At 50.4% G+C, this 24,752-nt stretch overlaps 1 protein-coding gene across 3 annotated transcripts in view; it reads right to left on the bottom strand.

Annotated features, from left to right (window-relative positions):
* Positions 1–24,464, bottom strand: part of BAG5 (BAG cochaperone 5) — a 33,392-nt gene extending 8,928 nt beyond the window's left edge. Inside the window, exons 1-5 of one of the 3 annotated variants that reach the window (XM_032962472.2) lie at positions 21,728–24,464; positions 6,072–6,169; positions 3,596–3,892; positions 2,160–2,307; positions 409–1,307 (exon numbers count right to left, since the gene is read on the bottom strand). In XM_032962472.2, the coding sequence (XP_032818363.2) occupies positions 409–1,307; positions 2,160–2,307; positions 3,596–3,880 (1,332 nt within the window). In that variant the 5' untranslated portion in view covers positions 3,881–3,892; positions 6,072–6,169; positions 21,728–24,464. Of the gene's footprint in view, positions 1–408; positions 1,308–2,159; positions 2,308–3,595; positions 3,893–6,071; positions 6,170–19,056; positions 20,183–21,727 lie in introns of those variants that run through there. The other 2 variants (XM_032962471.2, XM_032962470.2) reach the window with 2 other exon arrangements.
* Between the last annotated feature and the right edge of the window lie 288 nt (positions 24,465–24,752).

Genomic DNA, 24,752 nt, shown 5'->3' on the forward strand with positions numbered 1-24,752 from the left:
AACGCGTGAGATGTTGATTCTAAATGTGGCGGGAAAGCCCGAAGGTCACGGAGAAAAATACAAGCGACCACGGGGAGAGAGAGACACACGAGTCGGGGTTGGGATCGAACCCACGACCTTCTGCATACCAGGCGAGGTCGTTAACATCTCGCCACCGCGGCGCCCCCTCACTTACACCCGCTCACCCACCCAACCACATTCTCACCACACTCCCCCAAGTTGGCACCTGCGTGTTTCTAATTGCGGCGCGGCTAAGAAGTAACGGCGAGCCCTAATCATCTGTCGCGTTTGTAATTGGATAACGTCGATGTGTGCGCGCGAACGGGTGGCCCCGCCAACGGCATCCGAACGTTCCCCTCTGCCCTCGGCGAGACCAGGGACCCCGGGGCTGGGCGGGCCAGGAGTCACCTGCAGTATCGCCCTCTCCGCCGGGTGCAGGGGCAACACGGGCGACGAACGTCCGTCTTCTCCCACCGCCGCCGGCGCCGCCACCTGCCTGGCCCTCCCCTCGGCCACGGCTCGCCGCAGCTCCAGGTGCGCCAGCAGCCCCTGCACCGATAGCACGGCGCGCCGCCGGCCCTGCCGCACGTACGGGTTGCGCCCGCTCTCCACGCGGTCCAACCGCTCCATGAGCGCCAGCAGGCGGCGCTCGGCCCGCGGGAGGAGCCGCTCCTCCTCACCCTCGTCGTCGTCCTCCTCCCCCGCCTCCTCCGCCCGTTCTTCCGTCTCCCCCCGCTCCTCCTCCTCCTCCGTTTCCTCCTCCTCCTCCTCATCGTCGTCCTCCTCCGCCTCGTCATCCACCTCCCCGCCACCCGTGGCCAAACCTCCGGCGTGTTTGCCGCGAGCCTTCGACCCGTTGGACAGGCGTCGGCGACGAGCGCGCCGGAACCTCGGCGGACGCGGCCCACCGTCGGCTACGACTCCCGCCGCCGCCGCCGCCGCCACCGCCGTCCTCATCGGAAGCGCCAACAGCAGCCGCTTGATGTCCTCGGCCTCGGCGGCGACGTCGCGGATCTCCGGCAGGGCGCGGTGACCCAGCAGGGGGTCACGTGGGGCCCCGTCGCCGGGGTCGTGGCCAGCGCAGCCGCGAGTCCACGGCTCCACCTGGCGCAGCAGGAGTTCGGTGCGGGCGACGGCGGCGCGCCGGCGACGCCGCACGTCCTGACGGCCCCGCGCCTCCACCGAGTCGAGGCGCAGGAGGAGGGAGGAGAGCGCGGAGGCGAGGCGGCGAGCACGGGCCGGGCACAAGCTGAGCTCGCCGCTCAGCAGGGAGAGCAGCACGTCGGTGCGGCGCTCGCTCAGCTCCTCTGGGGTGGCGGGGGGAGAGGTGAGGATTGTGGGGGGTGCGTGTGGGCGTGCGCGTGTGCACGTCAACGGACAGTAGGGGGCACAGGTGGTGCATGGAACTGTCATCTCAGTCGGTCAACCCGTGGCACCTGGGCCTGTCCCGTGACCTCCTGCCAGCGGGCGTTCCGACACCTAACGTGGCCTTAAAAGTGCACATAGCCTGGCACAAGCGCTGTGCTGGTGACATCACCGCCACTTGATGGAAAATGGCGGTGGATGTTTTTGTTGTTGTGTCAGCAGAGTGTTTCATATATTAATCATTCGTAAATTGCAAACTCATTTCTAAATTGAAAACTAATTTCTGTAGAATTACTTTTTTAGTTTAGTTTGTTGTCCTTCCAACACCTCAGATAAGCACGGTTGGCTACGTACAGTGCAAACAAAGTTCAACATACATACAATGTTTGTTAGGGGTAGCGGTAGCGGAGTAGTGGTTAGCGCGCTGCGTTATGAACCCGGCGATTTCTGATTTCAATTCCCGCACACAGCCACCAACACCAGTGACGATTATCTGAACCGGCCCTGGGCCTCCCCTACTCTCAAATGAGTCCCTTGGTGCGGTGTGTAAACATTAGCACTTGGAAAACAAAGGCGGCCGGGCGTGGTGCTGGCCACCCACCCCCTCGTGTGCCGTGCCAGCGTTCGTAGGTGCTCGCTAACAGCACTTGCCCCAATAGTTCTGTAGTGGCTATACGGGGGATCTTTGTCTTTGGGGTGAGGGTAAGAGCGCTTGTGCGTGCCACTGGGGGGGGGGGGGGAAGGAGTGGGGGGGAAGTGGTGGGTTGGGGGGGCCGGGGCGGGGGGGGCTCTACCCGTGATCTTGTTGAGCTCTGCGAGGGGGGGCCCTTCAGGTTCCACGGGGGGCGCCTCCACCGCCCACGCCTCCACCACCTCCTGCACGGAGAAGAGGGAGCTGACGGCGTCGCTCCGCTGGGCCCGCAGGCACTCGCTCCCCTCCGTCTGCCACAACCACAGCAAGAACCACAACGGCAGCATCAGCAGCAACCACAAATAACCACGGCGGTTTTAGCGCAGAAATCAACAACCCCCCCCCCCTCACCGTCAACCATGACAACAACCACAACGGCCGCCACGATGACAACTACAAAGACACAGATCCCCCGTGTAGCCTTAACAAACTGTTGGGGCAAGTGCTGTTAGCGAGTAGCACCTATGAAGGCCGAGTCGACCTCGGGGAGGCCCAGGACAGGCTAAGACAATTGCCAGCTGGTGTTGGCCGTGAGCGGCAATCGAATTCGGGTCACTGGGTTCGTAGGGCGGCATGCTAACTGCTACGTCACCGCCCCCCACAAGCGCAACTACAACCACCGTAACGACGACCACCACCATGACCACCGGCACCGCAGCATCTATGACCGTCACCACAGCAACCGTGATGGCAACGCCCACGGCCATCGGCGCGGGTACAGGCAAACACGGCAACAGCAACGACAACCGCATGAACAGCAACGACCATCACTGCTGGAGCGGATTGGTAACTTCCAGACATAAAGTTAGGCACAGGTGCAAGTAAGCACTGCGTTTCGGTTTAATAGGGGGAGACAAGGGAGGGAACCATGCTGTAGGTGAGCGGCAAGAGTATCCCTCTCCAGGAAAACATTCCATATTCCACTCCAGGAAAAACGTGAACACATTCCACACTCCACTCCAAAAAAAACGTGAACACATTCCACACTCCACTCCAGGAAAACCCGTGAACACATTCCACATTCCACTCCAGAAAAAACGTGAACACATTCCACATTCCACTCCAGGAAAAACGTGAACACATTCCACACTCCACTCCAGAAAAACGTGAACACATTCCACACTCCACTCCAGGAAAACCCGTGAACACATTCCACATTCCACTCCAGGAAAACCCGTGAACACATTCCACACTCCACTCCAGGAAAATCCGTGAACACATTCCACACTCCACTCCAGAAAAAACGTGAACACATTCCACACTCCACTCCAGAAAAAACGTGAACACATTCCACATTCCACTCCAGGAAAACCCGTGAACACATTTCACACTCCACTCCAGAAAAAACGTGAACACATTCCACACAAAAAACGTGATCACATTCCACATTCCATACTCCACTCCACAAAAAACGTGAACACATTCCACACTCCACTCCAGGAAAACATGAATATATTCCACATTCCACACTCCGCTCCAGGAAAACCCGTGAACGAGAGGAAGAGCGTCCTTCTGGGCGCCAACGCGCGAGTCCGGTACCTTGATTCGGCACACTTGCATCATGGCCTCCTGGAGCTGCTCCACCAGGGCCTCGTGCTCCTCCCCGTCGCCTACTGCCTGCACCCACTCGCTCGCGCGGCGCAGCACGGCGTCGATCCGGGCCGCTCCCCGGGTGTCGTCCGGGCTTGCGGGAGAAGCGGAGGAGGCGGCGCCAGTGGAGGAGGTGGAGGAGGTGGAAGAGGCGGCGGCGTTTTTGGCGGAGGTGGTGGTCGTCGGACCAGGGCTCCAGGCGGCATGGGGCCGCCATTCAGGAGCTTCGCACATGGCCTGCCACAGCTGCGGGTACACGACAGCGAGAAGGAGGATGGAGTTGGGGGAGGGGAGAAGGACGGGGCAGAGGAGAAGGGGGGGTGGGAGCAAGAAGAAGGAATGTGTTAGTGAGTCGCACCTATGAAGACCGGGACAGCACACAAGGGGGTGGGTGGTCAACACCACGACCGGCCGCCTTTGTCTCCCCAGCACTGATGTTTACACACTGCGCCAGCTACTCGCCAAAGACCAAGTCGACCTAGAGGAGGCCCTAGACCGGTTCGATTATCCGCCACTGTTATTGCTCGTGAGCGGATATCATAACTCAGGTCACCAGTTCCGTAGCGCAGCGTACTATTCAAAGCACCATCACTGCCCACACACACACACATGGAAAGCACCTTTTGGTCTGTTTATCAAGTGTCTATTTCATTATTAAACTGCTGCTGAGGAAGTGAACCGGGTGCCTCGGGCTTTCAAAGCATTGAGTTGGCACGGCTGCATCTGAATGCGCCTCGCACTCATTACGCACCAAGTGCTTGCCACAAATGAACCACAATACCTTGCTGATCTCGTTATAAGGAACACAAACCGTCAAGCGAGCTCCGGCTATGCTCGCCCGCTTTCGGATACGCTTTTTCGGCTACCTGAAACGCTCTTCCTACCGATATTAGAAGCCGCTGGAGCTATGCCCTTTGAAATCATCATCGAGATTGAAAACTCATTTCTCTACAACTGTTTTTGTGTTGAATTTGTCGTCCTTCCCCCGCACCTTCCATTAGCACGATTGGCTATGTACGGTATGAAAGAAGTTCAACATATATATAGAACTAAACAATTTAAAGAGAAAGTATTTTTTGTATTTTACCAAGGCCCACTTAGCTACACACAGCTCTTTTTTAGAAACGGCCTGGCCGCAAATGATCGGCTTATCATCGTGTGGAAATTGATAGCAGCATTTTTCAGATACGGTCGTAAAACCCTACGGAATTACTTAAAGAATTCAACGGCCAGCCAGGCGACATCGGTACGGCCGCGGAATCCTCCGATCTTATCTGCGGGGCAGTTTTTTTTTAAGCATTATCTCCCTCGTACACTAAGTGGGTTTTCTCCAGGCCCTCTGGTTTGGCAAACTTTCGCTCAGTGGCCAAACCGTTCGGCGTGCAGCAGCAACAGGAGCAGTCGGAACAAAAAAAAAAGATTCTTCAAAGTCGGCGAAGCTTTTGCTGCCAACGACCAAAATCCCCCAGAATGCGCCCCAATCTCATTCGGAACTCGGGAGCTGATCAGGTAATGGAGCTGTGGAAAAGAGATGCTTCTATATAAGCTCATCGGATTCCTCCAGAATAAATACAGATTCTGATTCTGGATGTTGTCACAGGCAGCTGCGGAGGGCTGTAGTGGTCATCAGAACAAAGTGCAGAAACAAATTAAACGTTAAATTGTATTTCTATGCTGCCCAGCCATCAGCAACCCGGCAGGCACTGACCAGCAAATGATGAAGCCACGGTCACATCACCCCCCCCCCAGAAGAATCCTATGAGCCGCAAAGCTCTGTTTCACGGACGCCCAGTAGGTTTCAGAGATGTCGGCCGCACAAGGTGTGGCGAGGCCCTCATCCGGCAGTGGATTGACGCGCGTCAATCGTGACTACTCCACCGCATATCGGACACCAAACACCAAACCACCCGGTGGCAACCTTCCCCAAAAAACACCACCGGGCGCACTCAGTCGAATCCGCACAGCCCACGGTGCCGGGTCTGGGTCGCCACCTTCACCAGTGGCAGCCGATCAAAGGAAGCCCGGGAATGCGGCCGCGGAACACCGGGCAAAGTGCAGAGAGAGTCGCCAACCGTGGAGCAGCGCATCGCGAAACGTCGAGTTCATTGCGAAAGGTGAACTTGTGGGGCGCATTGCGAACCGCAGAGCGCATCGTTGAAATGTAGAGAGTTCATCGTGAACCGTGGGGCGCATCGCGAACCGTAGACAGCATCGCGAGCCGTAGGGCGCTACGCGAACCAAAGATCGCATCGCAAACCGTGGACACCCTTCTTAAAACCGCAGATTGCAGTGTGGACCATGGAGCGCATCGCGAAAAGCAGAGCGCGTCCATGAACCAAAGAGCGCGCGTCACGAACCGCAGAGTTCATCGAGAACCGCAGGACGCGTCGCGAACCCCACTCGCCAGCCGTCAATTGGGCCTCACCTGAAGCTGCCGCGTGGCTCTCACGCTTGGGACACGGATCTCTAAGTCACTGCTCGCTTAAAGTCGCGCCCGAGACGAGGAAGGGGAGTTCCGCGGACCTATCAGAGAAGGGATAGCGGTCACGCGCGACCGCATGGAATGTGTGAAGCGAATCTCAAAAACGTCACCATTTGCTGGTCGCGTCACTGCACAAACTCCCACGGGCGTCTCTCCAAAAGAGGCGTCTCTCCGAAAGGGGCGTCTCTCCGAAATGAATTGAAAAAAGTAAATTTAAATTTTTATATGGATTTTCAAAAGATCGTAATCAATTACAGCCCCTTTGTCATGCCACTGCTTAGAAACGCCCCCCCCCCCCTTCGTGGTGCGGCAGTGTTGGGGGGTGTTTGAGCATACTTCACCGCACTGGTCAATGCGGGGTTTGGTGAAGAGGGGAGATCCCCAAGAACGATTCAGAAAATATGAAGTTTCTAACCACACGTACAACGTACATGTACACGTTATAACCACACGTACAACGTACACGTTATAACCACACGTACAACGTACACGTCATAACCACACGTACAACGTACACGTCATAACCACACGTACAACGTACACGTCATAACCACACGTACAACGTACACGTCATAACCACACGTACAACGTACACGTTATAACTACACGTACAACGTACACGTTATAACTACACATACAACGTACACGTTATAACTACACGTACAACGTACACGTTATAACTACACATACAATGTACAACGTAAACGTGAAAACGACACGTACAACGTTCCCAGGACGAGATAATATATTTTAAGCCTGGGCTTAAACAATCTTAAATAGCGATTTTAGTCTAACCTCATGTCACCTTACTATAACTGCATACCAGAGCAAACATGACCATTATTCTATGTAACTTACACATTAACTTGATGATTAAACGTCATCGTTTTCTTCCCAAAGGCACCTGGCCACTATAAAACAAAGACATACACTAACATACAATACGTACACACACTCAAACCACACAATACCACACTCAAATAATACATATGCCTGTACAAGTGCACAGACACACATTAACACACACATGAACAAAAATGTAAATAAAGGCGCACACACAAACAGAAAAAGACACATAAGCACACAATAAGCTTGCGGACATAATCACAAAGACAAAGGTCCCCCGTATAGCCTTAACAGACTGTAGGGGCAAGTGCTGTTACCGAACACCTATGAATGCCGGCACGGCACACGAGGGGGTGGGTGGCCAGCACCACGCCAGGCCGCCTTTGTCTTCGCAGTGGCGATGTTTACTACACACCGCACCAGGTACTCATTTGAAGCTGAGTCGACCTAGGGGATGCCCAGAACCGATTCAGACAATCGTCACCGGTGTTAGCCGTGAGCGGGAATCGAACTCGGGTGGCCGGGTTTGTAACGCAGCGTGCTAACCGCTACGCCACCGCTCCCCACACACACACACAGACAAACACATACACACACACGTATACACACAATAACACAGACCCTACAAAAAAAACCCCACCTCTCCACCATCCCTTCCACGGACACAATTAGCACGCTACTGCAACCCACGCACACATCCAAATATGCAAGCCCAAGCAGAAACAAACACTCCTACGCCCTCCCGCACGCTAACCCAACACGTGTCAAAGGCTCACTGGCACAAGCTCGCGTAGCTAGACGCAGCTGCTCTAGGGTAGCTCGACGAGACGAGTGGCAGATGCAGCACCTGTGTGGTGCTCCCCCACTGTGCCAGGTTGCTTGTGCTTTAGCCGCCTGCCACTGTGCTCGTTGTTGTGAGTGTTGCTCCTCCGTCCGTCGTTACTGATTGGAGAGCGACTGCCTTCTACTGCCCGTTAGAATCCTTTACATACCTCCTCCACTGGTTAGCAGTCATCGCAGAGTCAACTCAGCTTTAAATACTTCTGTACCTCATCAGCCCATCTCTTCTCTAGCCCGTGCCGTGCCCATTTATCCCGCTCTATCCAGTCACACAGAAGCTGCTTTGGGCATGCGGGGCTTCATGACCCAGCCAACGCAACCTTGCCTGCCAGAGGAGCTCCCTGATGGGACTGTATCCAGATATTTAAAGAATCTGTGAGCTCCTCACAATCCAACCTGGTTAAACCCAGGATAGATCACAAACAGGTCAGTCTGAATGTTTCAAGCCGGGGCAGATGGCCCTGTGAAGGGGCCCATGTTTCGCAATAGCAGAGAGGCCAATATTATTGGTTCTTTCGGTAAAGTCACGTAGAAGGGAAACAATAAAATAATGAAAATATAAAACAATAAAATTCTCACTACGTTTCGATTGCAACACAAGCATTCATCATCAGGTGTGAAAAACCACTTTTTCAAATTTTCTTGTTGTGGTTTTCACACCTGATGATGATTGCTTGTGTTGCAGTCGAAACGTCGTGAGAATTGTATTGTTTTATATTTGTATTATTTTATTGTTTCCCTTCTACGTGACTTTACCGAAAGAACCAAGAATATGCATCCCTGCAGTCACGAAAGCTTTAAATCAACATTTAGCAGAGGGGCCATGATAGTTTCTGAGAAGATCCACAGCTTTGGGCACCACGGTGGCTAGGAGATGTTAACTACCTCGCCTGGTATGCATGAGGTCGTGGGTTCAATCCCAACCCTGACGCCTGTTATATATTTGGAGTTTGCGTTGCTCTCTTTCCCCGTGGTTGCGTGGATTTTTCTCCGGGTCCTCTGGTTTTTCCCTCCACATTTAGAAACACGCGTTTAAGAGTATTTGGCTGCTATACATTTCCACGCGATAAGCCCACTTCGTTGAGCTATCATTTGTGATAGCCAGGTCAAAGAGCTATATAGCTCAGTGGGCCTGACCTGGTTAAAAAATATAATTTAAAATATATTATTTAAAAAATAAGTTTAAGCTGCAGCTTTATGGGGCGTGGACATGCCAGGCTGCTTCCATGTACACGGTGAGTGAATAATGCCGCTCAGTGAGACCTCTGCCACAAAAGCGGAGCTGGGTATGCGCACACTCACTGCCCAAGTATGGGAACTCCTTGTATCTGCTTCATATGGATATCCCTCTGGTACAGCCATCAAAACATCGTCAAGAACGTTCGTCAAAATAATTGGTCAAGTAGTGTTGGGTCCAGAGGACAATCCATGTCGCACCCCAAGGTGAACAGAAAATGGCTTGGACTCGTGGCCACGAAACTTTACAAGGGCATGTTCACAATGAAAGTCCTTAAAGATCATAAGCTGAGGGTCTGGGACCCCAGAAGCACAAAGAACAACTCAAAGCCATGGCCTCTTTATGATATCACAGACATTGAAAATAATAAATCAAATGAAAACATAATCAATGAACACACATGCCAAGACACGTGCCCACACACTAGCATACATATTAAGAAACATACACGTGTATAACACACATATCCACACGCAAACTCATGTCCACACGTACCCACAATAATATATACTCAACAACAACGACCGCCATTCACCACTAAATGGCGGTGATGTCACCACGGCGCTTGTGCCATGTTCGGTGCTCTTTGAGATGCACTTTGAGACCACGTGAAGTGTCAAGGGCTTGCTGGGAGGTCACAAGACAGACCTGGGTTCTATGGGCTGATTGACTGAGATGGCTGGCAGATGCACCAACTGTGCTCCCCACTGCGCCAACTCTCAGCGCTTCAGCCACCCGGCGCTCCGCTCGCTGTTGTGAGCGTCGCTCCTCTGCCCTCCCATTGTTGCTGGAGGGCGACTCTTTAAAAACCTCCTCCGCAGAGGCTGACATTGACACTGCTGGTACCAGTCATCGGCAAGTCGCACGTGCGATTAGCACACGGTTGGCTATGCATGGTGCGAAAGAAGTTCTACATATATACAAGTCCAATCAGCTCCACATCCTTCTGGAACCGCATAAGTTCATCTCTTCTCGAGCTCATGCCATACCCGTTCAGCCCTATCTATCCGGCAGACAACAAGAGCACATGCCCACACGTATACCCAGCATACCAATGCACCCACACACTAACACACATTCCCACACACTTGGGAAGGTGTATACTTACATATCTGCGTGCCACACATTAAGTGACAGTTTTTCAGCTGTCCTGTGCATTAACTCTTGAAGATTCGGTCACTCAGTCATTCTCAAGATTTCATTCCAAAAGTAACTGCAGGTGCAATACAAAGAGGTAATTATTTTCCAACACCAGATTCAAAGCAACCCAATATTTCAATAACCAACTGCTCTCGACTAGTACGTCAGCCCTATATAATATCATCGGCCATGATCTATCCACTGCTGGATGAAGGCTTCCCCAAGCCGTCAACCATCTCTCGCGGTCCCGCGATGCAACAATCGATCAGGGACCCCGCACACGAACGGACTTAACTGATCGTTGTATTTTCAAATTCGTATACCTCGCACGTAGTGGAGAAAAAGAGGGAAAAATGATCGAATGTCGAATCGAATTATGACCCGCAAACCTTTGACGACTGGATCGATACCGGCATAAGTAAGCAACTTGTACCTAGAGACCGCGGGACAGCCAACTCGATGTGCCTCAAGGTGGCCCAATTTGGCCTGATTTCTCCCAGACCCCGAGTTTAAAGTGACCTGGAGGTGGTAAAACATTTATTTTTTATTGGCGTTTACAAACATTTTCCGAGGCACTCCAGTCGCCGTGCGAGCTGGGCAAGTCTTTCCCCCGCAAAACTTTTACGTTCCCTCACAGTACTCACACATGTCAACGGTGCGGACCGCATCGCCGACAAAAATGAACGCTGGTTGTCAAGCGATAATCTAAAAGTTAAATCGAATTCAAATGTTCCTGCTGCCTCCTTCTATTTTGATCGTATACGCGTTTAACAGTTGTCTCTTTCGACGGGGGCCAGAATTCTGACAAGAAGGGAATAGCGGCCGACCCGTGGAGTGAGACCAGCCCCACTGGGTTCAGATGGCGGCCCAAGCTCACGTCGTCAAATATAAATATGGAAACGCGTTTTGGTTGGGACGGACAAGGTGAGAAATTAAGGAGTGAGAGGAAGACTCAAGGTGGTAGAAGAAATCACTGGGAGAAGTTGAGGTAGAAATGGCTGGTGCGGTTTGGTCATGTGGAGAGACGACAGGAAAATTATGTGGGTCAGAAGGTGCAAACAATGCAAGTGGAAGGGACGAGATCAAGAGGAAGGCAGAAGAAGAGGTTGGGAGAGGGGGGGGGGCGATGTGGTGTGATCGGACATGGTGGCCCGAGGAGCGGAAAGAGAGATGGCGGAGGAGAGGGCAGCATGGAGAAGGTTGCCAAGGGCAGTGGACACCCCCACGAGTGGGACAAACACGTGGAAGAAGAAGATGTTGGTTGGGACGACATCCCGAGTTCAAACTCGGGTTTCCTGGCTCGTGGACACTTGGTGTAAGATGCCACTCCGATGATCAACATCGTCAGGTCATGATCAATCCACTGCTGGATCAAGGCCCCCCCCCCCGCCCTCCCCAAGCTGAAATCTCTCCCCAAGCTGAAATATCTCACGCGCCACTCTAAAAGAGGTGCCGTAGTGGCGGGATGTTTACTACTGCGTCTGGTACAAAGGATGTCGTGGGTTCGATCCCGACCTCCACGCCCGTATATTTGGAGTTTGCATGCCTCTCTCCCCGTGGTCGTGTCGATTTTTCTCCGGCTCCTCTGGTTTTCCCCTCCACATTTAGAATCAACATGCGTTCAAGAGGATTTGGTTGCTATAAATTTCCACATGATGATAAGCCACTTCGTTGACCTATCAATTTGTGGCCAGTACGCTTCTGAAAGATAACTCTAAAAGCTTCGTGGGCCTTACCTGGGTAAAAAAAAATGTCTTAAAAATAGTTTAAAATGACCTGTAAAATTTACCACGCAGCAGAAAATAAGGGTCATACCTGTTTGGTAATGCTACATCGTTTAACATTTAAATTCAAGCATTCCTTTGGCGTGCCAATAACCCACATTGTATTTGTGCCAGGGTACATATCATTCTATTATATAATATTAAACAATAATTAACAGTCGGCCTTTGTCAATTCACTGCTGAAGGACTTCAGGTCATGTCGGTCAACATTGGGGTTGTTTGGCCATACTTCCCCGCACTGGTCAATGCAGCTGTAGAGGATTTTAAGCGAAGATATCACTCGCAGCCGAATAAAACTCGGGTATTTATTATTATTACGCTTGTTTACACATGATAACCTAGTTCCATAGTTCCATAGTTCATCTATTAGGTATAGCCCTGTGAGCCATTTGGCTCTTGAATCGGGTGCAACCGCAACAAACAAAAACATGAACAAGAAAAACATCTTACTCGAGTCTCTGTGCAAATCTAAACGAGTAATTCAGATTGTAATCTCTCAGCATTGGTGTGTGTCTGGCCAATGCCAAAAAAACCCAGAGGGGAAAACTCATTCACAACAGGGAGCGAGAGAAAACACAAACTCCACGCAGAAAGGCGCCCTAGACGGGAATAAAACCTAGGCCCCTTCTTGCTGTGAGGCACGGGTTACCATTGCACCACGCAGGATTGGGCCTGGATCAGCCCTTGGATGGGTGACAAACACAAAGATCCCCCGTGTAGCCTTAACAGACTGTAGGGGCAAGTGCTGTTAGCGAGCACCTATGAAAGGTCGGAAACTGTACACGAGGGGGGTGGGTGGCCAGCACCACGCCCAGCCGCCTTTGTCTCCCCAGTGGTTGAGTCGACCTAGGGGAGGCGCAGGACCGGTGTAGATAATCGTCACTGGTGTTGGCTGCGAGCGGGAACCGAACTCGGGCCGCCGGATTTCGCAGCGCAGCTCCACGACAAGGGGGTGGTGAGGAGGCCTCCGTGGTGGGGCACAGCCAAAAGGGCAGTGCAGCAACCCTTCACTAAAGCCGCCTTGACCAGCGTGGTGATGTACGGTTAAATAAGAGCCGCGACCAGCACAGCTGTAGGGGAGGCCCCCACCGTTCCCCCACTCCACTCATCCAGCAGTGGATTGGCGAAAGGCCTGCGCTGTACTTGATGCCGCGCAGTCGGTTAACACGATCACACCCTACAGATTCAGGAAACACGCGTGACCGTTAAATTCGTTCATTAAAACTACATTAATCGATACAAATCTGCTACGGAGGTGTGTGTGTGTGTATATAAACTATGGCTGTTGAACAATAAACCGTTGAGAGTTTTCACAATCAACAACCGGTTCCGTAAGTCAGGAGCCAGAAATCGATTCCAGTGAAATGTTAGCGATGAATGCGCCGTTTGTAACGTGCTAATGTGCAAATCGCACGGCCTAAGGGTGTATAAACACCCGGCTATATCCAAGGTCAAGAACGTTTCTAAAGGTGCAGCCCCTGCAATTTCCATTGCTGGCGGAAGAGCCTCCTCCGTCAGAGGGAGCTCAAGAGTAGCGGTTCTTCACATTTACTGCAGCCTTTCACCCCCTTTGGTTCGAAATCGTTAAAAATAAAAAAAATGCATAATGATCATAAATATAGGTTTGCTTCAACAAAGTAGTTGCGTCCTTGGTTCTTTCCGGTAAAGTCACGTGACTCTACCGGAAGAAACCAGGAATATGAATCCCTGCAGTCACGAAAGCTTTAAATCAAAAGTAGTTGTGCTCACGTGCCCATGCTTCATTTGCGTTTCGATGATTAACCTTCAAAAAATGTGGCCATTTCTCGCATCCCCCAGAAAGGGCATCTCGCACCCCCAGGGCGTGCGTGCACCCCAGGTTACAAAAACCACTGTATTTGGCCTACTCTTCCCACCGCTTTACCGCACCCCACACACAACCTGCCGCGCCGGGAGGTACAGGTGACCCCCCCCCCCCCACCTGCGACGGCTCGACTTGCCACCCGCCGGGCTTTTACGATCTTTCTTATAGTAATAAAGCCACCCCCCCCCACACCAAACAGTAACGAGCAAAACTCATATCTACGACCGTGAAACGGACTGCTACTGACGCCGAGTCTGCGCATGCCATGCTCACAGAATCAGCGCCATCGGGCGACGAGTGTGTGAGCACGGTCACGCGAGCGTGGGCACGGTCACGCGAGCGTGAGCACGGTCACGCGAGCGTGAGCACGGTCACGCGAGCGTGAGCACGGTCACGCGAGCGTGAGCACGGTCACGCGAGCGTGAGCACGGTCACGCGAGCGTGAGCACGGTCACGCGAGCGTGAGCACGGTCACGCGAGCGTGAGCACGGTCACGCGAGCGTGAGCACGGTCACGCGAGCGTGAGCACGGTCACGCGAGCGTGAGCACGGTCACGCGAGCGTGAGCACGGTCACGCGAGCGTGAGCACGGTCACGCGAGCGTGAGCACGGTCACGCGAGCGTGAGCACGGTCACGCGAGCGTGAGCACGGTCACGCGAGTGTGAGCACGGTCACGTGCTCACACTCGTCGATAGGTGCGCTGATTTGCTCTGCCACCGTATACGTGCAGCGTAGCCCGACAATTCTGCAGCCGGGCCGAGAGCGAACGCAGCAGCAGCAGCAGCAGCTTGCAGCCGTTCCTTTCTTAACGCTCTGCACTTCTTTGCAAACATTTATTTACATTTTTTAAAAGTTTTCGCCTTTCGCTACTGCGCCTGAGCAGAGGAAATGTGATGTACGTGCAGAAAAGTACTTCAGGATTTTCAAACGTGCGCGTGTTGTTTTTACTCAATGTTTGTAAAGGTTATGTTTAAGTTACAATAAATGTTTGTTCGGGTTCTTTTCATTTATTTTCGTAGTAAATTTTGGCATTTTTATGGCAATGGGTTGCCAGGAACGGAACCCCATTGAATAACGTTGCGCCCTATGGGAGGCGAGGCTTCGATTTACGTCTCCACTTAGCAGCGTCGTCCAGGAACCAATGAGGTCGTAGGTGGTGGGGAGGGGTCGCCTGTACAACCGAAGCGGCGACCTCTGGCGATTGAAAAACCCACGGCAGCCTCCTTTCGTTTCACTTGTTACATTTTAAAAAAAAAATCGTACATTTATTCCAAGACATGTTTGAAAATGTTCATTTAAAGCTTTCGTGACTGCAGGGATTCATATTCTTGGTTCTTTCGGTAAAGTCACGTGGAAGGGAAACAATAAAATAATGAAAATATAAAACAATAAAATAAAACGTCGTGAGAATTTTATCGTTTTATATTTTTCTTATTTTATTGTTTCCTTTCTACGTGACTTTACCGAAAGAACCAAGAATATGTTTGAAAATGTTGTGGATTTGCTCTACAACACACCGGTGTGCTGTACTAGTAACGAATTGGCACTTTTTGTTTACGTGACAATTCTTACTAATTGGATGCCGGGTGGTGGCGGGTTTAACAACACATTTATATTTACGCGATCTAACCCAAAAAAACACCTGTGTCTTTTATGCGTGGCAAATCGGGTTGTTGTTTTTGACTGGTTATGTAAGAAGAGAAAAAAACAACGAATTTAACAACTCCCGCAACATTACCCCCAAATGAATCATGCACTCACTAATTGCATCATTTGAATAGCGTGCCCACGTCATTCCGCTTTGTAGCAAACTTGTGGACCCCAACGCTTCACAAGATATTAGAAGGAGAACAGACAACCCCCCCCCACACACATTAACTGGGTTTGAGACCTCACCCCAGAGTGTTATCGTGTTTCAAACTGTTCCGAGTTCTCCGAGCACATTTTGTGTGTGGGACGCGGTGGTGTAGTAGCGGTCTGCGCTGCCAACCCGGCTAAAGCCCCCCCCACACCGCCACCACAGTTCGATTCCCGCTCACGGCCATCAACGATTATCATGAACCGGTCCTGGACTTCCCCGAGGTCAATTCGGCCTCAAATGAGTATACCCTTGGGCGGTGTGTAAAAAAAAACCCATCGCCATTGGGTGAGACAAAGGCGGCCGGGCGAGGTGCTGGCCATCCCACTCCTCGTTCCGGCCTTCATAGGTGCTCGCTAAACAGCACTTGCCCCCAACAGCCCCGTCAAAGCTACGGCGGGGGATCTTTATCATTGTATTTGAGCGACCAATTTGGGTGGCGTTAATTGGCGTTTAACTGACGCCTACAATGACAGTCGTCCCACCCCCCACCACCCCGGCCGCCTTTGTTTTTCCACGTGCCGGTGTACCGGAACTACCGTTAAGGGACCTGCACGTGCTCGTCTTAAGGCGAGCACGTGGTGGCCTAGGATGGACCCAGATTGTGATGGGGGTTAAATGCCGTACGAACACAGCACCAAAGCCACCCACCCAATTACCCATCCACAAACGCAGTACCACCACCACAACTTAACAGCACGACCAATAATAATCAGTGCACTACCGTCCACTGTTACCACTAAACACCGCCAAACATCATCACCACGGTAACTATCGCCACTGTTAACATCGCCATCGCCACAACTAAAGTAACCACTGCCACCACTACTACTACCAAGGAGTCTTGTGACCACAACTACCACCATTGACAACACCACTCACGACCATCATAACCACCACCATCACAATGATATGATCATAGAAACATCCTCAGTGGTGATTGTGATACAGTGTACATTCTTAATTAACAATATTATTATACGTGGTGGTGGTAATGATACGCTCTAGAATATTCCGATGATTTACACAGTACGTGATTGACAGCTTCTACGAGATGATGATGATGAAGCTGTAATTATTATGCACTCTGGACACAAATACAGTCAAGGACGATGATGATAACATCCTAGATAACAAGTAACCCGTCGCAATTAATTGGATGTCCTAGATGATGATGATAGCGAGGAATTTACATTATGAGACCTCCTTTGCCAGAAACAAGATATAGGAATAGGTTTTACCCTTTTAACTGGCACAAAAACTGACACCTTTATTCAAGGCATCATGTTTGCAAAAACCACAACACAAGCAGTCAGAATGCAAACAAAAAAGACAACTCTGATAATATGCACTGTCAGAGTTGTCTTTTTTGTTTGCATTCTGACTGCTTGTGTTGTGGTTTTTGCAAACATGATGCCTTGAATAAAGGTGTCAGTTTTTGTGCCAGTTAAAAGGGTAAAACCTATTCCGATAGCGAGGAAGTTATGCCATTACAGTATATTATTCAGTACTGTAGTGTGCACACAACGATACAGTATAGTATATTAGAACATATATATGTCCGTGATAAAGACGCATTCTGCATGAATATTGACTTCTCGTAGGGCTATAGATGACCGTCACTTAAGTTGATATTAATGATATTTATATTCCACACAATTATAAGATAATTCCACGTGACATTAATGCATTCTTCATGAATATTAAAATATTTAGAGCGACAGATGACGAGCAGTACAATGTTGACACTTTGATATATTCCTTACAATTATAGTATATATAGTATAACATTTAAATAGCAGATGTATCGATTATGACGATGTTTAATAACAATTCTTAACGTTCTACGATATACAGTGTACTGTAACGTGCACGTGATAACGATGCCTAAACGATACAACTTAACATGATAACGATATGTATACAGACGAGGTGAATGTTCACTAATGCATGCAATGATGATTATACGATGAAGTAAATGTTGTAAAGATGTATAAAGTGTAACTGTGTGCATGAGGACGATGCTTAGGTGATGGTACAGCAGCAATGGCATTGATATACTGCGCACATGTTAACTTATAGATGATGATGATGTAGACGATAAGTTACTGATGATGAAGTGATGGCTGATGATATAGATAATGTAGATAACGAAGGTATAAACGATGTTGATGAAGTTAAAGATGATGATGATGGTGGTGGTGACAATGTACATCCTAGATAACGATACAGTGTACAACTTAGACGCACTGTAATGATTATGTATGCTACACCAGTATACATACACAGGACCGTATCCTCGAATTCTGATTAGTACCGCATATGAGCTTATCGTAACTGATGATGATGATTATGTAACGACAAGTACAGTGTGTACATGACTGTACGAAACAGTCCCAACGATGACATCGCGACAGCGTCGGTGATTGCGAAGGCATTGGGGCAGGTTGCTGCTTGTGGTGGTGGTGGCGGTGAGAATGATGATGATGGTGGTGGTGATGATGATGGTGGTGGTGATGATGATGGTGATGATGGTGGTGATGATGATGATGCCTTCATCCAGCAGTGGATAGGGTATGGACGACGACTAATGATGGTGTGACCGTGGCGATGATGATGATGATGGTGGCGATGATGATGATGGTGGCGATGATGATGGTGATGGTGGTGATAATGATGATGGTGGTGATGATGGTGGTGATGATGGTGGTGATGATGATGGTGGTGATGATGATGGTGGTGATGATGGTGGTGATGATGGTGATGATGGTGGTGATGATGGTGATGATGGTGGTGGTGATGGTGATGATGGTGGTGATGATGGTGATGATGGTGGTGATGGTGATGATGGTGATGATGGTGATGATGATGGTGATGATGGTGATGATGATGGTGATGATGATGATGGTGATGATGATGGTGATGATGGTGATGATGATGGTGATGATGATGATGGTGGTGATGGTGATGATGGTGATGGTGATGATGGTGGTGATGATGGTGGTGATGGTGATGATGATGATGGTGATGATGATGGTGATGATGATGATGGTGATGATGATGATGGTGATGATGATGGTGATGATGATGGTGATGATGATGGTGATGATGGTGATGATGATGATGGTGATGATGATGGTGATGATGATGATGATGGTGATGATGATGGTGATGATGATGGTGATGATGGTGATGATGATGGTGATGATGATGGTGATGATGGTGGTGATGGTGATGATGATGATGGTGGTGATGGTGATGATGATGGTGGTGATGATGATGGTGATGATGATGGTGATGATGATGATGGTGATGATGATGATGGTGATGATGATGGTGATGATGATGATGGTGATGATGGTGATGATGATGATATTTACCTCCGGTGAAGGCGCCGACGACGAGGAACAGACTGACGGCGAGCGCGCAAGTGGAGAGTGGCAGCAGAAAGCCCGAGCGGCAATGATCCGTGCGTTGGTGGTCATGACATTCCTGGCTCACGGCTAACATCAGTGGCGAATGAAATCCGAACGCCCACGGGGGGGGGGGGGCACCTCCCCCCTCTCTCGTGTAATAACAAAGACAAAGATCCACCCCCCCCCCCCGTGTAGCCTTAACAGACTGTAGGGGCAAGTGCTGTTAGCGAGTAGCACCTATGAAGGTACACGAGGGAGAGGTTGGCCAACACCGCGCCCGACCGCCTTTGTCTCCCCGAGTGGCGATGTTTACCACATGGCACCAGGTACTCATTTGAGGCTGAGTCGATCTAGAGGAGGCCCAGGACCGGTTCAGAATAAACGTCACCGGGTGTTGTGTTCGAATCGAACTCGGGTGGCCGGGTTCGTAGCGCAGCGTAGCGCTAACCACACCACCACCGCTCCCCATCCGTGTAATAACACCCCCCCCCTTACACACACACAACCCGCATTGACCAGCGTGGTGAAGTATGGCCATGTGAGAAACACAAACTCTCACGACCGAACCGCGGTGGAATATATACGACACACACTTTGTTGTTTTTAAACACTCAATTACCCTATACAAGAATAAGGTTTAAACCGTCCGGTTTGACAGGTATGCAGTACATCATCTATGTGTAACAGTGTGGTCAACGGTAGAAAAACCTTTCTAAACTTCTGTACAAACACCTCCCCCCCCCCAACCCCCGTCGCCGTGTTTATGTGTGTGGCTTTAACTTAATTTTGTGGGTCAATTGATGTTTGCGAGCACCTATTAAGGCGCGGGACACGATGGCCATCAGTCGGCGTGTTCACGTTAAATAAATGCCACGTGTGGTGTGGTTCTTGTGACCTTTTACTGCTGCAGCCTTTGCACACCCCCCATCCTCCTTTTTAGGTTATAATTCGTTACAAAACATGTAGTATGATGTTAATAAATACGTAGGGTTTGTTGAAACGAGGTTGTTGCTTCATTTGTGTTTTCGATTATTTATTTGCCTTCGAAAAAAAACATGTGGACATGTCTCGCACTCCCCCCCCCCTCTCTCGCCCCCTAATGTGGGGGGGCTGCGTGCACCCCCAGGTTAAGAAGAAGCAGTGAGACTGACCTAGGCAGTACCCCCTGCCTCCCACCACCAAGGTCGATGTATAAGATCATCGCCACCGATATATCAGCCGTGGTCTTGGAATCGAACTCAGGAGGCCGGGTTCGCGTTACCCATTGCGCCCAGAGCACAACCACAACACGCGCAAGCAACCACACATCCACCACGCATTCATAGTGTCCAATAGCTCGTGTGTAACACGTGTGTGTGTGTATTAATAGGTGCTCGCGAACAGTACTGGCCTCTGCGTAGGCTACACACGCCACGCGCGGGTCACCTACGCATCAACAGCTCACGTTACTGTACCAGGCCACGCATTTTAAAAGGACATCATGAACACCATACCACGTAACACACTGCACCACCACACCACGTATCACACCACACCACGCATCACATCGCACCACGTAACACACTGCACCACCAACCACGTATCACACCGCAACCACGCATCACACCGCACCACGTATCACACCGCACCACCATACCACGCATCACACCGCAACACGTATCACACCGCCCCACCAACATAGCCACGGAAGCACAACGACGATCTGACCACGCACGCGTCAAGAAGACGGCCACCACCACCTCCACCACCTCCTCCACCACCATCACCACCTCCACCACCACCACCACCGCCGCCTCCACCACCGCCGCCTCCACCACCACCACGTCCACCACCACGTCCACCACCACCACCACCTACACCGCCGCCTCCACCACCACCCCCAAGCATCGGGCGCCCCACGGCACAAACGGCCGCTCGCGTCTCGCCAACGGCGGTCCACGCGCAATCAGCACACAGACACAGCGCAATCATCACACAGACACAGCGTAATCAGCACACAGACACAGCGTAATCAGCACACAGACACAGCGTAATCAGCACACAGACACAGCGTAATCAGCACACAGACACAGCGCAATCATCACACAGACACAGCGTAATCAGCACACAGACACAGCGTAATCAGCACACAGACACAGCGTAATCAGCACACAGACACAGCGTAATCAGCACACAGACACAGCGTAATCAGCACACAGACACAGCGCAGTCAGCACACAGACACAGCGTAATCAGCACACAGACACGGCGCAATCAGCACACAGACACAGCGCAATCAGCACACAGACAGCGCAATCAGCACAAAGACAGCACAATCAGCACAAAGACACAGCGCAATCAGCACACAGACACGGCGCAATCAGCACACAGACACGGCGCAATCAGCACACAGACACGGCGCAATCAGCACACAGACACGGCGCAATCAGCACACAGACACAGCGCAATCAGCACACAGACACAGCGCAATCAGCACAGACACAGCGTAATCAGCACACAGACACAGCGCAATCAGCACAGACACAGCGCAATCAGCACACAGACACGACGCATTCAGCACACAGACACGACGCAATCAGCACACAGCGCAATCAGCACATAGACACGGCGCAATCAGCACACAGACACATCTCACCTGCCCAGCTCGATCAGAGAGGTATCCCAATGATGACCCAGCCGCACTACGAAGACGTTCTCCAAAGTTCCCTCCTCCAAGCTTCGTGGCGTCTCCTGCCGCCGCACCAGCGCTGCCACCGCTCCCCTTGCTAGCCACCGTCTCCTCATCCGTTACCTTCTGGCGTTTACCTTTTCGCCAATGTCGCCTCTTGCTCTCAAATTCCCACAGGAACTTCTCCTCTCTTCTCTCCTCGTCTTCGTCCTCTTGGTCTCCTCCTCCCCACCACCTCCCCCTCTTCTTCTTCCTCTCTCTGTCGGCCGTTGTTGCGGATTCCCACCACCAACACCACCACCACCGCCGCCCTCGGGGTGTTAATGTCCTCGCTGCTGTTGTTGTGTTTAATGCAGAGGGCAGTGACTTGCTGAACAGCTGATGTGTCAATAGCGGACACTCTGTGTGTGTGTGTGCGTGTCGACCGTATACGTGTGGGTATGTGTGTATTTGTATGTAGATATACGTCTATGTATGTGTAGTGTGTATTTGTATGGGAGTGTACGTCTATGTATGTGTAGTGTGTATTTGTATGTAAGTATACGTGTGTGTGTATGTGTAGTGTGTATTTGTATGGGAGTATACGTGTGTGTATGTGTAGTGTGTATTTGTATGGGAGTATACGTGTGTATGTGTACGTGTGTATTTGTATTGTAAGTATATTTGTGGGTATGTGTACGTGTGTATTTGTATGGGAGTATACGTTTTAGTATGTGCACGTGTGTATTTGTATGGGAGTATACGTGTGTGTATGTGTAGTGTGTATTTGTAAGTATACGTGTGTGTATGTGTAGTGTGTATTTGTATGTAAGTATACGTGTGGGTATGTGTACGTGTGTATTTATGTGAGTATATGTGTGGGTATGTGTAGTATGTATTTGTATGTAAGTATACGTGTATGTGTACGTGTGTATTTGTATGTAAGTATACGTGTATGTGTAGTGTGTATTTGTATGTAAGTATACGTGTATGTGAACGTGTATTTGTATGTAAGTATACGTGTGTGTATGTGTAGTGTGTATTTGTATGTAAGTATACGTGTATGTGTACGTGTGTATTTGTATGTAAGTATACGTGTATGTGTACGTGTGTATTTGTATGTAAGTATACGTGTATGTGTACGTGTGTATTTGTATGTAAGTATATGTGTGGGTATGTGTAGTGTGTATTTGTATGTAAGTATACGTGTATGTGTACGTGTGTATTTGTATTTAAGTATACGTGTGTGTGTATGTGTAGTGTGTATTTGTATGTAAGTATACGTGTATGTGTACGTGTGTATTTGTGTATGTGTGTTTAAGCCAGCCTTAATAGATAATCGTTAACACTTGCCACAGCCTGACAAAGGCTTTACGAGAGATCTTTGTCTAGCGTGTGCATGTGTACACACTGTATATGTGTACACACTGTATATGTGTACACACTGTATATGTGTACACACTGTATATGTGTACACACTGTATATGTGTACACACTGTATATGTGTACACACTGTATGTGTATACACTGTATATGTTTATACACTGTATATGTTTACGTATGTACACACTGTATATGTTTACGTATGTACAGTGTGAATGTGCACTGTATGGATGTACACACTTTACATGTGTGTGCGTATATACACCCTGTATATGTTCACGTATGTACACACTGTACAAGTGTATGTACACACTGTATGTATGTACACACTGTGTGCATGTGTATGTACACTATGTGTGTATGTACACACTGTATGTATACACTGTATGTACACTGTATGTGTGTATGTACACACTATGTGTGTATGTACACACTGTATGTGTGTATGTGCACAGTGTATGTCTGTATGTACACACTGTATGTATGTACAGTGTGTATGTACACAGTGTATGTGTTCACACTATACGTGCTATCTTTGTACAGTGCGTGTGAGTGTGTGTCTGGGCAAGCTAATACACGAAGGCTCTAAGTGGCCTGCAGTTTTCATGTACAGTACGTACGTCGTACTGTATACGTGAATGTATATATGTCTATGTTTGTCTCTGTATACGTATGTGTGGTGTGCTGTATGTAATGCTATTGAGGCCTAGTATGTTTCTTGTGTTTTACAACATATAGTATGTATATGCCTGTGTGTGTGTGACTGAATGCAAGTATGTATGTATGTATGCCTGTGTGACTATGCACGTGTGTATTCCTCTATTATGTGACTGTGCGTACACGTGTATGTTTGTGTGTGTGTGACTATGCACGTGTGTATTCCTCTATTATGTCACTGTACGTACATGTGTATGTTTGTGTGTGACTACGTACAGTGGGACTGCTGTTGTTGCACGTGGTGTCTGTACACTGCTGGATGTGTGTGTGTGTGCGTGTGTCTGTGTCTCCGTGTGTTGTTATTGAGGCAGTGGTACGTGTGCACCTAGCCTGGCACAAGCATTGCGATGACGTCACCGCCACTTAGCTAATGGCGGCTGACGTTATATACTCTGTGTGTATAATGCATGCGTGCGTGTGCGTGTGTCTATCTGTGGGATGCTGTTACGTACTCTATGTGTGTGTGTGTACGTCTGTGTGTGTCTATCTGTGGGCAGTCTAATAGGCCGGAGCGTGTCGAGACCTGCAGACAACGCAATGTGGCCGACTTCACACACGCGGCGTGCCACTCCAAAGCGTGCTCGGATCGGCTGACGTAGGAATTAATTTCTTTGTGCAGAGTCCAACCCCGCCCCGCCCCCCCCACCCCCCACCACCCACCACCACCACCACCCCCCCACCACCACCCCCCCCCACCCCACCACCACCACCACCCCACCACCACCACCACACCCCTCCCACCACCACCCCCCCCCCTCCACCACCACACCCCCCCCACCACACACCCCCCCCCACCACCACCACCCCCCCCCACCCACCCACCACACACCCCCCCCACCACCACCCCCACCCCCCCCCCACCACCACCACACCCCCCACCACCACCCACACCCCCCCACCACCCCCCACACCC

The sequence above is a fragment of the Petromyzon marinus genome, chromosome 29, assembly GCF_048934315.1.
Source record: "Petromyzon marinus isolate PM22_M1 ecotype Great Lakes invasive population chromosome 29, UKy_Petmar_22M1.pri1.0, whole genome shotgun sequence".
NCBI classification, from domain to species: Eukaryota; Metazoa; Chordata; class Hyperoartia; order Petromyzontiformes; family Petromyzontidae; genus Petromyzon; species Petromyzon marinus.